This window comes from Cheilinus undulatus, linkage group 9, assembly GCF_018320785.1.
Source record: "Cheilinus undulatus linkage group 9, ASM1832078v1, whole genome shotgun sequence".
NCBI classification, from domain to species: domain Eukaryota; kingdom Metazoa; phylum Chordata; class Actinopteri; order Labriformes; family Labridae; genus Cheilinus; species Cheilinus undulatus.
Window position 1 is genome coordinate 42,282,613 of NC_054873.1, and position 14,889 is coordinate 42,297,501.

The following is a 14,889-nucleotide window of genomic DNA, read 5'->3' on the forward strand; positions in this document are numbered from 1 at the left end:
GCTCATGGGTTTTGGAAATTACCACCACCTAAAAAGGGACCTTTCCAAGGGTATATAGTTTCCCCTAGAACTAAAATTAGGCTTTTGCTGTTGAAAAGTACAGAGTTTCTCTAAAGGTTCCTAGTTCTTGGAGAATGTTCCTGCTGTTGCAAACAACAATTATGTTCACGGTCATATAATTTTGCCTTTTTCTGTGTTTTTCAATGTTTTTTTTTTTTTTTTTGTAAAATCAAATGATGAGGACTCGTTGGAGTTGAAACACGTAGATATCCCTGTTTAATTAAGGATTCTTATTACATTGGAGTGCCTCAGATTCTCAGTTCTGACTTCTCCCTATACTATGGACTTTTTTTTGAAAGTTAACGTTCCAATCATCGTCCCCCTTTTTTAACATTATATGCTTGTGTTACCGGCCAGACCTAGGGGAAATCTGGCACGGCAGCAACACTACCCAGGTACAGTACACTGTGTAGTGAAATTATAGTCTGTGGAATGATAGAGGACGAGAGTTAACGTCTTTCCCATGGCAGCTTGTTTATTGACTGAGCTTTAAGTGAATTTAATATCAGCATGACACTTATTAATTCACTGGAAATCAAAAGAGCAATAACTAAACAATGACATGCTCGTGTAAAGTGAAACAGATGCAAAACTTCAAAATATATCTCAATATATTGCATGTATCTAAAATGTTCACAGTCACATAAATTACACACAGCGTCTTCTGAGCTATTGAACTCAACTTTAAACTACGCCGCATGCGCACAGTCAGTTGCATAGTTTCACAAAATGGCACTGTTACTGAGCGGTAAACAATGACTGAAACACTGAATGATAAATACCTGCATTGAACATTACTTACTCTCTGCTACTGGCTACTAATCTTAGCAACTGAGAAAATAAACATTCCCTTATGTTTAAAGAACATTTGCTTTACATTCACTCGAGTTACTTGCACTTACCGAACGTCTATTCTCACTGAAACTCAAAGGAAACTTAGCATGCTGCTACACGTCTTGACAAAAAGCTACAAACGTATGTTTACAAACCCGTACAAACTATAGTTCCTGTTTAAAAATCACAAAAGACTTTCACGGTAAGTTTATGTCATAGATAACCAGTTAAAACATGAAAGATAACTTTTATACTACCTGTGGAATGATAGAGGACGAGAGTTAACGTCTTTCCCATGGCAGCTTGTTTATTGACTGAGCTGCGCATGTGCAGATTCTGTTAACCAAGTCTCTCTGAGCTATCCACAGTGGTACACTAGCGACATCTCCTGGACTAAAAGTGTAATAACATGCACAAATCCCAAAATAAGCTGTAGTCCTTCAGAATTTATAACAAAAAAATAGGGGGTGTCTAGTTTTCAGTCTATAAATTAAAACTGCAGTGTTCCAACCTGCTACACTTGTCCTCTTATCATAAACAGCACCTGATCCTGGCTACAAAGTTTTGGATAGTTTTGACCCCATCTAGCACCCACCCACCTTCTTTCTACGTCAATACGTTGAGTCTCAGGTTGTATGACATGTTTTGAATGTCACTAGAAGATTCTCAAGTTTCAAACTGGGCCCATGCTTAAATTTAGAAATGGCTGGTCTGTGGCATAATGGGGGTATGCACTGATAGAGAGATGTCCGAGTGACAAGGTAGCACACAGTTGAGAAGTTTGAGGTTTGGTGCCTTGCTTAAGGGCAACTGGCAATTTCCAGGAAGGAACTAGTTGCAATTGTCCAAATTTGGTCAGACTTGGACCAGTAACTCTCTGATTCCAAAGTCAAGTTTTGTCAAATTCAGAGGTTCTCTTTATGTCTGTTGAACTTCTTTGAAGCCTTGCAGAGGGTTTTCAGGGCTTTGAATTCCACCTTTATATAGGAAAGGTGGAGAACACTAGGATCATGGTGACCAGATGTGTGAAAGGAGAAAGTGTGATTCAAAAATATTACTCTTTCTTGTCATACCTGGTATTTTGCTTCTGTGATTTCACCAGAAGAAGTAGTAGCCCACCAGTGCAGATCAGACACTGATTCTTACTTCTGTGTGCTTGAATTTCATTCTTGTTTTTGCTGAATAAAAGAAATTGGAAGAGAAATTCCTTTTAACACTGCACTAAATCCCCACTGAAGACATTTCCCTTTCATCTGGTGTTTTATTGCAAGGACAAAGGTGAGAGCACCCTCTAACCAAAATGTCCAGTAATAATGTGTGATGGAAGAAAAATAGAAAATAAGTCTGCAGATGTTGTTTAACTGTGGATCATGACCTATTTTCTGCTGATAAAGCTCAAGGTAACAAAACAAACTAAAAACGAAACAAATATGCAACCGTTTACAACAGCAGACTGGTCTGGAGTGATCATTGACTGCATGAAGTTTTGTATTCTTACATAAACTTTACAACTTATTAAATCCTTCACAAATCAGTAACATCCACAGGTGATTACAGAGCTTAGCTTCTGATTGTTTTCAACAAAAGCGTTAGTGCATTCCTGACCTTTGCTGGAGCTTACTTGAGATCACATTATTTGAGAGAACATTTTATTGACAGGATCTGGAATGAAGCAGTGAGAGTGGTACTCAAAGGTGGATTGGCTCTGGTTTCCTTAGAATGTCTCCAATATCCTGTTTAATCTTTAATTACTAGACACACATCTAAATATATTGAACATCTGCAGCACAGTACAGCACTATAGATTGTCTTTTTATGCTTCCATGAGGTGATAGCCAGGGCAAGAAGCATTGTGCTGTACAGCCATCCATCTGTCCAGGGCCATCCTTGGGAACATGGGCGTAGCACGGGGGGGAAAGTTACTGATTATCCAGGCCCACAGCAGGAAGGGGCCCATGGGAAGTCTGCAATGGAAAGTGTATTTTTAAATTTTTTTTCTTAATAACTAGTTTCACTATTGAATTAAAAGCAACTACAGGAATTGATCAACAGTAATTTGTATCAAATAGCGTTCAATGAAATGCTTGGGGGGCCCTGCTCCTCCCTTAAAAATGTCCAAATGGTATAGTCCAGCATTGCAAAATAATGCAAGTGAATTCATTTTAACCATAGTAAAAATATTGCTCATCATACATCGGTAAATTATGGTTCAGAAAAACATTTAAATGCGGCAATATTTGTAAAAATGATGCAACATTTGTTGCTCGGCTAGCTGGTTAAGGGGGGCCCTGTGCAATATTCTTTCTGGGGGCCCAAAATCTTTGGCTACGCCCCTGCTCGGGAACCCTCATAATCCGTTGATGGATTTTCTTCAAACTTCGCACAAATTTCATCTCAGTGTGACAGTTAAAATGATTACATTTTTGAGCTTATAGATTAATTTCCAGGGTCATTGAGCCTTGTGTTTAACCTTGCAAGTGCAGTATCATTCAGGGATTTTATGCAAAATTTAGCACAAACCTACACATGGACATAAGGGTAGCTGGGGGTCAAAAGTCTCTGTGATCTCACATGTTAGGATGCAGTGAACGTGTACCATATTGTATTTTCTTGGGAAACAAGTATACCTGGTCTGAAAACAGACCTGATCAGTCATTTAAGAAAACTAGCTATGGATGGGTTTAGTTATATGTAAAGCCAGGATTTAATGGCTTCCAGTGTATTCAAGTATAGAGGCAGTTTTTATCACAACTAGACATCATGTCATTATTACAAGAAGAATTTTTTGTACAAATTTTGGTGATGATGCAACCAGCTTTAGCATGAGTTCAGGAGAGTTAGCTGCACTGTGAGTCAGTAAACAATGTCTGCAGGTGGAGCGATTAGCCTGGATGTAGCTACAGTGGCAGATTTGTATCAGAACTGGACATTTATTTATTAAATAGCAGAAAATTGCACTGAAAGCTTTTCTGGGCATAAGATTTTTTTTTGGTCTTTCTAACTAGCTTTGGCATGAGTTTGTTTCATCAAGTGACTCCAGTAATAGTTAACAACTGTAACAGCTACAGTGTTGAGTTCATTTCAGAGATGTACGTGCACTATGTCATATTCTTTGTCGCTCTGATTGGACTGTAATGAACAAGATAGACAGAATGTTTATCCAGTCACCCTCTGAGATTTTTTTTCAAAGATTCTGCTTTTCCCAAACACTTTCAGTGAGTTCTTGCATAAATAGATGTGAGACATATTCCTTGCAATGGATATTTCAAACAGTCTATGTGGTGTGTCAGGTTAAGGAACTAAAACCACTTTTTGTGTATGAGCAAAGCAATTTTAGTTGTTTTTATATCTTTAAATTAAACAGAAAGAGACAAACAACAGACCCATGATGAAAAAGTTTTTTGCAGTCATTTGATCCTGATGATGTGCAAAACTCAGATGGGGGCAGGAAGTGAAGAACACTGTTAGCAGTCAGTGGGAATGAAAGAAAGTTAGTACATTAAAAATGTAGGTGTACCTGCACTTTGAGATTGCCATGAGTTTTTTTTTTTTTTTACACAGGTTAACTGATTTGTCTTTTCCAATGGAATCATTATCACAAAAGACTAAGTCCTGCAGACCTACTACACAACGTCTAGCCAGATGAAGGTAGACAAGAGTCTTGAGGAGAACTGAGCTAAGACGCTAGCCGCCACTCTTTAACAGCTTTTCTCCTTCATTTTTTCATAAACATGCTTCTAATTAGAATCCTTGTAGGGTGAGCAACTGAGAAAAGATGTTTTGTTTGTGTCATGATGTCTATGAACCATATCTTTCATATGATCCACAAGAGCTGGCTCCCGTTTAAGAGCCAGTTTCTTTTCTTCCATTTGCTTGTTATATAACCCTATACCTACTGAGCCCGCGCCGGTGCTGTGTTTTATATGTCAGGAGTATTATTACTGTAACTCTGTCAAAGTTTGTCTGATCAGAAAAATTCCAACGGCGTTGGAAAGCTGAGAATTGTGGGCATGAGCACATGTATGGTTCATTACAGTACTCGCAATCATATGACATGGGCATTCATAGCAAAACACCAGAAGTATCGCAAGACCGTTACACGGATTCTCAACGCTGTAACTCCTCAAAAGTATAGATGCAATGCACTTTTCCTCTGGCTTACAGGGATACTTGAAGACACATGTCAGTTTGACTTCTGCTCTTCTTACCTGGCACAGAGGCTGTGGAGGGGTCCAGCTGAGAAATATACATCAAGACTAAATCAATCTCCAATTTCATTATGTAGGTGTGTTAGTCAGAGATTCAGAAGTTTTAGTCCCATTTCGGTCAGATTAACATCCTTACATACATTGTTTCAATTGAACTAAGGCTGGCCACACACAACATGATTTTAAGCCCAACTTTAGTCCAGATTTGCTCTCCCTGAGTCAAGGTTAGTCACTAATAATTCATGTCCAAATATTCTCCGTGTGTGGTGTTCACACAGCTATTTTACTGCTCCCTGCTGCATCAGAGCCTTCTTGATCCTGAATGATAAACACCATACATGTTTGATATTTACTTCCCCTGAGTGAACACCAACAACAACTAGTGAGAGCAAGCAGACCAGGTTGTGTCATCAACCATGGCTCACAAACATAAACACAACCGTACTTTCATTTTTTGCTGCAACTGTTATACCTGCCAGGACAGCCATGAGGATTTTGTCAGTCCCACATGTTTTTTTTTCTTCATAAGTCATGCTTGATCGTCCAACATTCTGCAAGATCTCACATATGTGGATGTTTTACATCATTTTTGTAACTGTCCTCACGTCTGTGGGCTCCACATTCTTTAAATTGTTTTAGATTTAAAAAATGTTTGGTGTGTGGCTACCTTTTCACAATTATCAGACTTTTTCAAACTGAGATTTTAAGATGTACTGTATATATTTACAGATAGCTTATAAACAGGGCTGTCAAAGTTTGGATTATGGTCCATAATTAGTGCATTATTCTTTTTAACCATCTCATGCTTTATTGTCAGTGTCTCCCTTTGTGACTACCGCTTAAGACAATACAAAAATCCAAAATGAAACATAAAGTTTTAAATGCAAAATAATGAAGTTTTAAAATGGGAAGATTAATTGCAATTAAGTGCAGAAACCTTAAGATTAATTGGGATTACAGATCTTAATCGTTGGACAGCCTTTCTAGAAATTAATTTGAAAGTATTCACCTTTCTATCACTGCTGTTGGGTTTCTGGAATTGTTACGATGTAGTTTGTTATCAAGTCTGTAAATACAGATTAATCTTGGATCAATTAGCTAACAATCTTTGCTATATAGACAGGTACCAGGTATTAGGGAAAAAATGTCATTGTGCTGTTAGATGTCACAATACGAAGGGGATTTTCTATAAAATGATAAGATATGTGAATCTTTGAATATCTCATGATTAGATTCAAATCTGATTCTGGGGGCTGATATTTGATTCGGAAAACTGAAAATAATTTTCCATTTTGTCTTAATATATACTACTAAATAAAAGTGGGCTTTCTAAGATTATATCTGTAATCACAAAAACACCAGACGCATTTGATGTAAAGGCACCAGTTTACATGGTCAGTTGTAAACCACAACACCAGTCTTTGACATGGCGCACACGTCCTGCTGACCTGACACACCAGATGGATTTGTTTCACACATCCATCTAGAAAACCTTCAATACAAAGAGTGTGGGAAATGGCAGAGGTTTTGAAAAAAAGTGTGATTGGATGAACGTTCTGTCTGTAAAATCTTTACAGGCCAATCAGTAGTGGTGGGCGTATCGATCCTACAGTACCGATATATCGATATTTACAAAGTACTCATTTGGTATTGAGTACTTTTAAAGTATCGATATTAAATGAGTACTTTAAAAAAAACGTCTAACCATGCACGTCATCCGTTTGTTTGCAGTCACTCTTGTCTGTCTGTTATGCCAACAGTCCACTGCTGCACTGTTTTCCGTGTCACGTGACTTTGCCGACCAATCAGCTAGAGCAAACACATACATACACACTCAAGGCATCAGCACACACACACACAGTTATTGAGAGTCCTCATGTCTGTATCAAACTGGAGAGAATGGCAGAAATAAACTGCTGCAGCTTTGTGGGATATCTTTCCACAAAAATGCAAAGGTGAGTCAGCATTTCCAGTGTCTAACAAGTTTTTTCTCAAAATTATAAAAAAAAAACATAGACTGTAGAAAGAATAGTAGAAAGAAACCCTGTGAAAAGTAGTAAAAAAACTGATGCATGAAGAGTTGAGTTAGAGTCATGTTAGAGTCATGTCTAATCTGCCCCGCTCACTTTCAGACTAAAGACACTGATGGTGTTTTTCATTGAGCCAAAACCACAGCTAGTGCCGTTAGTCATAAAAACCAGGAACGAAAGAAGTTCTGTAGCTGACTCTGATGCATGTGCGATTGATTTTAATTGACTTTGAGAGCGTACTTCTGAATCTTTTCCTCTTCATTACTGTTTACTTGTTTTTCACAAGCAGCAACCCCAGTCCTAGAAAATGAAGCCAATGTGGAAGTGCATAAAATTGCTATACCGCGAGTGTCCACTTGAGGCTGGCTGCAGGAACACTGGAAGTTCTGTCTGCACACATGTTAAACAGCCAGTTTTGACACACATAATAAACTGGTTTACAGCCTGGTTCAAAACACCAAATGTGTCTCATTAGCTAGTGTCTTATTGTGCTCCCACTGTACAGGGGGTGAATTTTATTTGTACCACGATCGTTTGGATTATATTTAGGACGGAAGCTGATTGGTCCATCTCATTTGATTGACAGATAGCTCGGCAGGCAGAGGCCCCGCTTCTGTCAACCGGAATGCTAGCTAGCAGGCTGACAGGAAGTCGTGTGGGTGGGCCGTTAGGTTGATCCAAAGTTCGGTTGAGACCGCAAATTCAATATTGAAGCCTCCACGAATGGGCTTCAAGAACCGTTTTAGCCCGCCTATTGTAAGCAGACAACCGACGTCACACGGGGTTTGTCCAATTCTTTCTACAGTCTATGGTTTTTCACCTATAACTTGACTGCCTTTTACAAAAGTTAGAAAGTTGTTTGCAGCATTTTCTCAAACCACATATTGAATAGTCCACGGATTAAATAACTAATTTAAACAATCCAACCATTAGGTACAATGGGGCCTACACAATCGATAAAAAGAAGTCCCATATTGCTAAAAAAAATATATATAGTATGTTAAAATCCTGCTTTGAAATGTTTTACCCTGAATACTTAGTTGATAGTTTAAGCTAACTCGGAAAAGAATTAGTTCTATTTAGTAAGACTTGATAAATAAATGATACATTATGTTTTTTGAGTTTTCTGATTCATATCAATTTAATAATGATGTATACTGCTGGTTTTATAAGTAAAAAGTATCCGTATCGAGTATCGGTGATACTGGTTCTGTATTTAGTTGGTATCAGATAGATATTAAATTTTGCAGTATTGTCCACCACTACCAATCAGAGTAACAAAACACGCAACGTAGCTGCGACTGAGGTGCGTGTGTGCAGCTACCGAGGAATAACGCGAACTATGGCGACTGTTGACATGTGAGTACATGATTTTTGTCGTTTTTGAAAAGAAAACAACTCACTGCTGTTCTCTGTTCTTCTTTTAATGAATGTTAGTAAATTCTGATAAAACTGGTTCTTAAGCAGCATCCACACTAATCTCTTCTGCCATAATTGCCTCTTGTCGCGGCTTGCTTACGTCACAACTCCGGCGCACTGAGAGTACTGGCCCTCGATGCTGATTGGTCCAGTCACTTTCTAACCGGGCCCAGACGGTTCAGACGGGAACTTTGCAAGATGGATTCGCCAGTGAGAAACAAGGAAACGAGCGTATTCATCTGCTTTGTGAGATTACCCTTCTGCCGCATCTGTAAATAAAGTATTTCTTCAAAATATCAACTTTTAACATTTTGCATCAATGCTGAATAGTAGAAATAAACTAATTAAAATGTGCATCTCTGATGTGAAGAACATACTGTCCTCTAGGTCAGTGTTTTTTAACCTTTTTTAAAGCACGGCACATTTTTAGATTAAGGAAAATCCCAAGGCACACCACAAGCCAAAAATGATACAATATAACACATTACAAGTTCAACTACTAAGTAGCTTCTCTCAGACACCTTTGTGGTTTTTCTCAGTAAAGTTGCCTGTTTCATAGTTTGTTCCCGCAGGCGAACAAAATAGTCTGTGTTCTTGTTTTAAGTGATGGGTGTTTCGTTTGGAGATGGCATTCAAGCTTGCTTGGGCCCATGGCACTGTTAGAAACTACCTGTTAGATAGCTTTTCCCCGCGCACCAAGAATAAAAGAGTCGGTACAGCAGGATCTCCAGTTAAAGTAAATCCAAATGAAAGGTAACTTTTTCTGCACTGCTTTTGGCTTCTTTTGAATACCACTCACACTTGGCATCTCATCTGGGTTAGATTTTTGACCAGAACCCCCATCATAGTCTTCATTTTTCCTTTTCAAATATTTATCCACACCACACTTCTTGTCACTGCCACATTTATCTTGCATCAATAATTCAGTTGTTTTAAATTAACAAGGTAATTACTGCGCTCCCTACTGCCACCCTCTGACATGGAGGAGTATTACTTTTAACAGCACATTGCTGTGATGTAAATTGTTTGAACTTAAATAGCATAAGTTAAATAATGAATAAAGAGTTAGTACTAATCCTAGCCATACAAGTGCAGCTCACTGTTAGTATGTTTAACTTGAATGTGAATGCCCATGTCTCATATGGCTGCGTTTTATGTTCATGCTGCTGGCGAGGCAGAATGTTGGTCCTTAACGACCATGGCATTCTGACAAATTTCAGTATTCAGTGTCCTAAACATGATCACAAAGTATGACAGCATATGTGTGGAGAGATATGTATGTGCTGGGATCGAGTTCTGCTCCTTGCATGCGTCGACTGAACTGTCAAAGCCTTTAAATGCAACCCATGACCTATTTCTGACATGAAGATATGTTCTTCAGAGTATAAGACCCAGGAAAGACTGCAGAAAGCGTACAGCTCAGGGAAAGATAATCTGGCTCCTGTCCGCGTTTCTCTGACACATGCTATTCTGGACATGTTTGTAACTGAGAAGTTGTAATGAGGTCAGTGTTCATGATATATAGTGTTCTTCTCAGGAAACACCCCTGCAGGAGGACTTGGTCTTTGGGTTTAAAGGCTTCCAAACAGTTGATAAGCATTAGAGGATTTAAGATGTTTAGTCTTTGCATCATGATTGTCTCCTCTTGACCACTAGTTAGATGTTTTTACCCTCTGACTTGACAGTGAGTACAGTTCAGAAAACCTCAGCCCAGTGCTAAAGGTTTGCTTGTTACTGTATGATAACTTGTCCTCTGCTGACAAGCTAGTGGTGTAAAGATATTGATCGGTCAACCGTTCTTGACGTCAGCGGTCCAGTCTTTGGACCGATTTTAACGCGAGAGATCATTTTACTAGGCTCTGCTGCTTGTTTTCATAGCTTGTTCTGCCATGCTCTGGCTCAGCGTCTGTAATCTCACACGACCTGCGGTGACCTTTTATTTTTAAACGAGAGTTCCTTTCACCGTAGGTGCTCGCTAGGTAGCTGGATGGGTTTCACCGGTTGTCGCCTAAACGCCTTTCAGTTACAGTTCTACACCTCAGGAAGAAGTCATGTGGACTTCAAATGAAGGAAGGATAACTTCCAAAACATCTGCCCTACGGCAGCTCATGAATCTCATCTGTTGAGACGGCGGAGCTAAAGTTTAGTTAAGGTGCTAACACTAAACGCAGCACAAACAGATCCGAACATAAAAACACTTTCCTGAATTAAAATTCTTCAGTTATCACTAGGGGTGTGACGAGACACTTATTTCACGAGACATGAGACGAAACGAGATTTTACACTTTTTTTTAATTTTGGAAAAAAAAAAAAAATACATGGGTAGATAATATGTCCTTTGTACAACTGAAAGTCATAATTACAACGCATTCAGGTCTATTCAAAAATGTTTGAACTAAGTACTGAACAGGCTATCAATGCTTCCAAAGAGTATGTTTTGTCTAACTTTGACTCAAACTGCATTTTAATCCTCTTCAAATCAGACCTTTCCTTTTAACAGTCTACAAAATCTTTAATTTACTACACTATGCACTCATCGCTAAAATTACAATAACTATTTTTAAAACTATACCTAAATTAATATAATAAAAAATTTAGATTATTTTAACAGTACTTTAAGCACTGTTTACAACAGACTGAAATATAAAGAGCTGCATCAGTAAAATCAAAGTATTTTTCATCCTCTTTAAGGACATCCATATTTTAAACACTTAAAATAAATCTTTAAGTCCACAACACGTTTGCGCGTTTAACTGAAGCTCTCTCATCATGTACGGCCCAAGTAGTGCACGTGCGGGGGGATTAATAATTACCAGAATATTCCCACTAAAAACCACAAGACACTTTCGTGATCTGGGCTGAATAAATCAAGCTCCAGGTTTTTTCAACTTTCCATCATTTTTGTGTGGAGTGGGGGACTTGAAAGTTCATTTGACTAACGGTAAAATGTGTGATTTGGTCTTTGGCCATGTAATCAAGCAGAGCTGACCCCCACCTGGCTTCTGAAATCAGCGGACCAAGCCAGACTGTTTTAATCAAAAACACTGTCTGTTGTCAAACATGAATCAGATTTATCAATTACACATGTTCTCGCTTACTTACTGCTGAACAAATAAATTTTAGTCTGTGGGCAGAATATTTATTCACAGAAAACTGGATAATTAGAAACATAATTTAGGCATTTTTTTTCTGTTAGACATGACCAAATTTATCTGTACCAAATCTGTTGCTTTTTTTTAAAAACACCTTTATTTGTTTTTATAAGTGTGTACATTATGAGAACATGATATATAACACATACCTATTACCATATGAAAAAAACAAAAAGGAAATAAAGAGATATCAAGATTATCAAAAATAAAATAAAAAAAAAAACAAATGAAAAAAACATAGAAATACAAAAGGACGTTACATGATAAGACTAAGTGGATGAAACTTAGTACATGGGACTAGACAAACAACAGGAAGATCACACAAGACAAGACTGGGCAGACAGGACAAGACTAAACAAGCAGGATAATGCAAATGGTTTGAAGCTTAAAATACATGCTGCATATTGTGAAACGTGGCTTGTTATCAAGAAAAGTAGGACACAAAAATGATTGGTAATGGCAAGACAGAAGAGAAGCAGGAATAAAAATAATCAACCAGTAGAAAAATAACATTGCACCAGCAAAAGCAAATATTAAGATTAAGAGTATGACTTTCTTTGCAATAGTTAATGATATTAATAAGAATGGTATATGGGGATTTGGAATGGTTAATGCTGAGATGTCACCAAGTCGTGCAGTAATGGGGCAGAGAGGGATGCTGAGGCTGAGGATCTCAGACAGCCTGCTCATGACCTCCGACCAAAAGTTTTGGATGGATGGGCAGATCCAGAGTGCATGAAAGTACCAAATCTGTTGCTAATTTCTTCTACTATTAGAAGGTCCATCCATCCATTGTCTATACCACTTGTCCTTGTCCTTTTTGGGGTCATGGAGGCTGGAGCAGATCCCAGCTGTCACTGGGTGACGGACAGTTTAGAGTCACTTGTTGAGCATGTCTGTGGTCTGTGGGAGGAAGCTGGAGTACCCAGAGGAAGGCTGGGGACATGCACATTGACAACATAAGAACTCTGCACAAAAAAGTTTTCCCAATGGGGATTTGAGCCAGAAACCTTCATGCTGGGAGGTAACAGTGCTAACAACTGCATCAGCAATCAAACTATTTAATGTTTGCATGTGCAATAAAAATAAACATATGACTTAATGACACAGTACACCATCCAGAGTGTTAAGTTAATGATAATAAGGACTGAATCATGCTCCTTTAGCAGAGTAAAGCTTTGAATTAGACACAAAAAAACCCAGCATGAAACCACAACAGCTTTAAAGGAGATAGACTATTCAGAAAGTATTCATTCATTCTTATTCTTAAGAAGAATAAGAATAAGAATACTATTCTTAATATAACCCAGGGTTATTAGTTGCATCCATTCATCATCTGATGGTGGTGGTGGTGGGGGTGGGGGGGGGTGGGGGGGCATCTCAGCTGTCATTGGGTGAGAGGCAGGGTACAGGCAGCGAAGCTGGAGTACCCACACATGCATGGGGAGAACATGCAAACCCCATACAGACTGGGAAGTGATCCAAGAAGATTTTTGCCATGAGGCAAATCAGCCTGCTGGTCTGCTCTCTTTCCTCCTCCATCTTTCCTACATTCATAGCTCTTGTTAATGTTTCTTTAGCTGCTTTTTGTTTTTACTGGAGTCATTTTGTCTTCAAGGAGCTCTCTGCTGGTGACATGCTTGGAGGGGAATATTGTAAATGTTCCTTACATAATTTTCTGATGTAGCAACAGAGGTGTTTGGAAAACCTCTTGGAAAATCATTTTAAAAAGCTCTTTTGAAAAGAATTCTGTGAAGTTGTAATAAAATGTTGAGTACAATAAAACAAAAATGATCAACAAACAAATTATTTCACTGAAAAATAATCAATGATTTATTTTGTTCTGGCTTCTTCTCTGTTGCTGGTGGATTTACAGCCAGCTCTTCTGCTTTTGCTTGTTTCTTTCCCACCTGTTTTACTGTGCCACTGCCACCCTAACTGTTCATTGTCTCCTCTTTGCAGACTGTCAGCAGTGGGAGACAACAGAGGAACAGGAACCATAAAAATCCCAATCTGCCTGACAGCATGTTTCATATCTACGCAATGAAGCCCTGAAGACTGTTGACACATGTGCGTCCCACTGATTACACGCGCTGAAGAGTTACAGACGACAGTGTTGTAGGACTGTGTCGGTGTGTGGCCGGCCCCGTGCTGAGGTTAAAGCACTGAGGAGCAGAGGACTTAAACTGAAGAGTATGGTTCAACCGTCCACCTCTGCCTACCTGCTGGGAGGGCTTCTGGGTAAGAGACATCCACATGTGTGCGTCTGTTTGTTTGTTTTTGATGTCGTCCGGCCTCGTGATTGGTCCTGGGATGTTTTTGGTTTGTGACCCAGACTGGGAGATGGGACTACAGTTGTAATTCTTACGTGCCTGGTCTTCAGTGAACCATATCATGCTCTTACCTGACTATGCTAACTAGTGAGTAAAGGAATATAATGGACCAATTTTATTCATTGCTTGGAGATGAACATTAAAATGTCATCTGCAAATTGGATGTTGTGGTAAAATACTTACAAACTTAATTTTTCCAATCAATATGTTTGACCAAAAAAAACCATTGATTTTGTTCTAATATGTAGTTTGAGAGGCCAGATTGAGAAGGATCTTGCTAGTCTTGTCCCATTTATTCTGATAATTCTCACACAATCATTATCTAAGGATAGGATCACACTTTTTCAAGTATAGATTGTAAGACATAACTCTCATGCCTTCATGTACTTGTCTGAGAAAATGATGACCTTGTATAGCCGATGGATTGGCCAGATACATGTCACAAGGTAGCTCCAATCTAAAACAGTGCCCAGTCTGAAAAATTGCCAGACTAATCAGTGGAGAAAAATGCAGTAGCTGCAGGTGGGGTTGACTTGAACTGTAAGTGGGTAAACAATGGCTGCCATTGGTGAAACAGTTAGCTCAGATGCATCTATAGTGGAACATTTTTATCAGAACTGGACAGCATTTCTCTATTTAAAGAAGAGCAAAGAACCACACTGAAACTTCTCTTGGCAGTAAAAGATGAATTTGTTTGTCTCATGACCAGCTTTGGCACGAGTTTGTTTCACCTTCTTGCTCCACTAATAGTTGGCATTGATCAGTGCTACTGATTGACTTCACTCTGGAGGCCGCACGTAAAAGTAGTTAAGACCTGCTATTTCTTGCTACGCTAGGGGATAACTTGTGCTTA

The 14,889-nt window shown here is 38.8% G+C and overlaps 1 protein-coding gene across 1 annotated transcript in view; it reads left to right on the forward strand.

The window, feature by feature from the left end:
* Positions 1-14,889, forward strand: part of il34 (interleukin 34) — a 93,912-nt gene that overhangs the window by 21,569 nt on the left and 57,454 nt on the right. The window contains exon 2 of the mRNA XM_041796586.1: positions 13,666-13,944. Within this exon, the coding sequence (XP_041652520.1) occupies positions 13,899-13,944 (46 nt within the window). The 5' untranslated portion in view covers positions 13,666-13,898. The remainder of the gene's footprint in view (positions 1-13,665; positions 13,945-14,889) is intronic.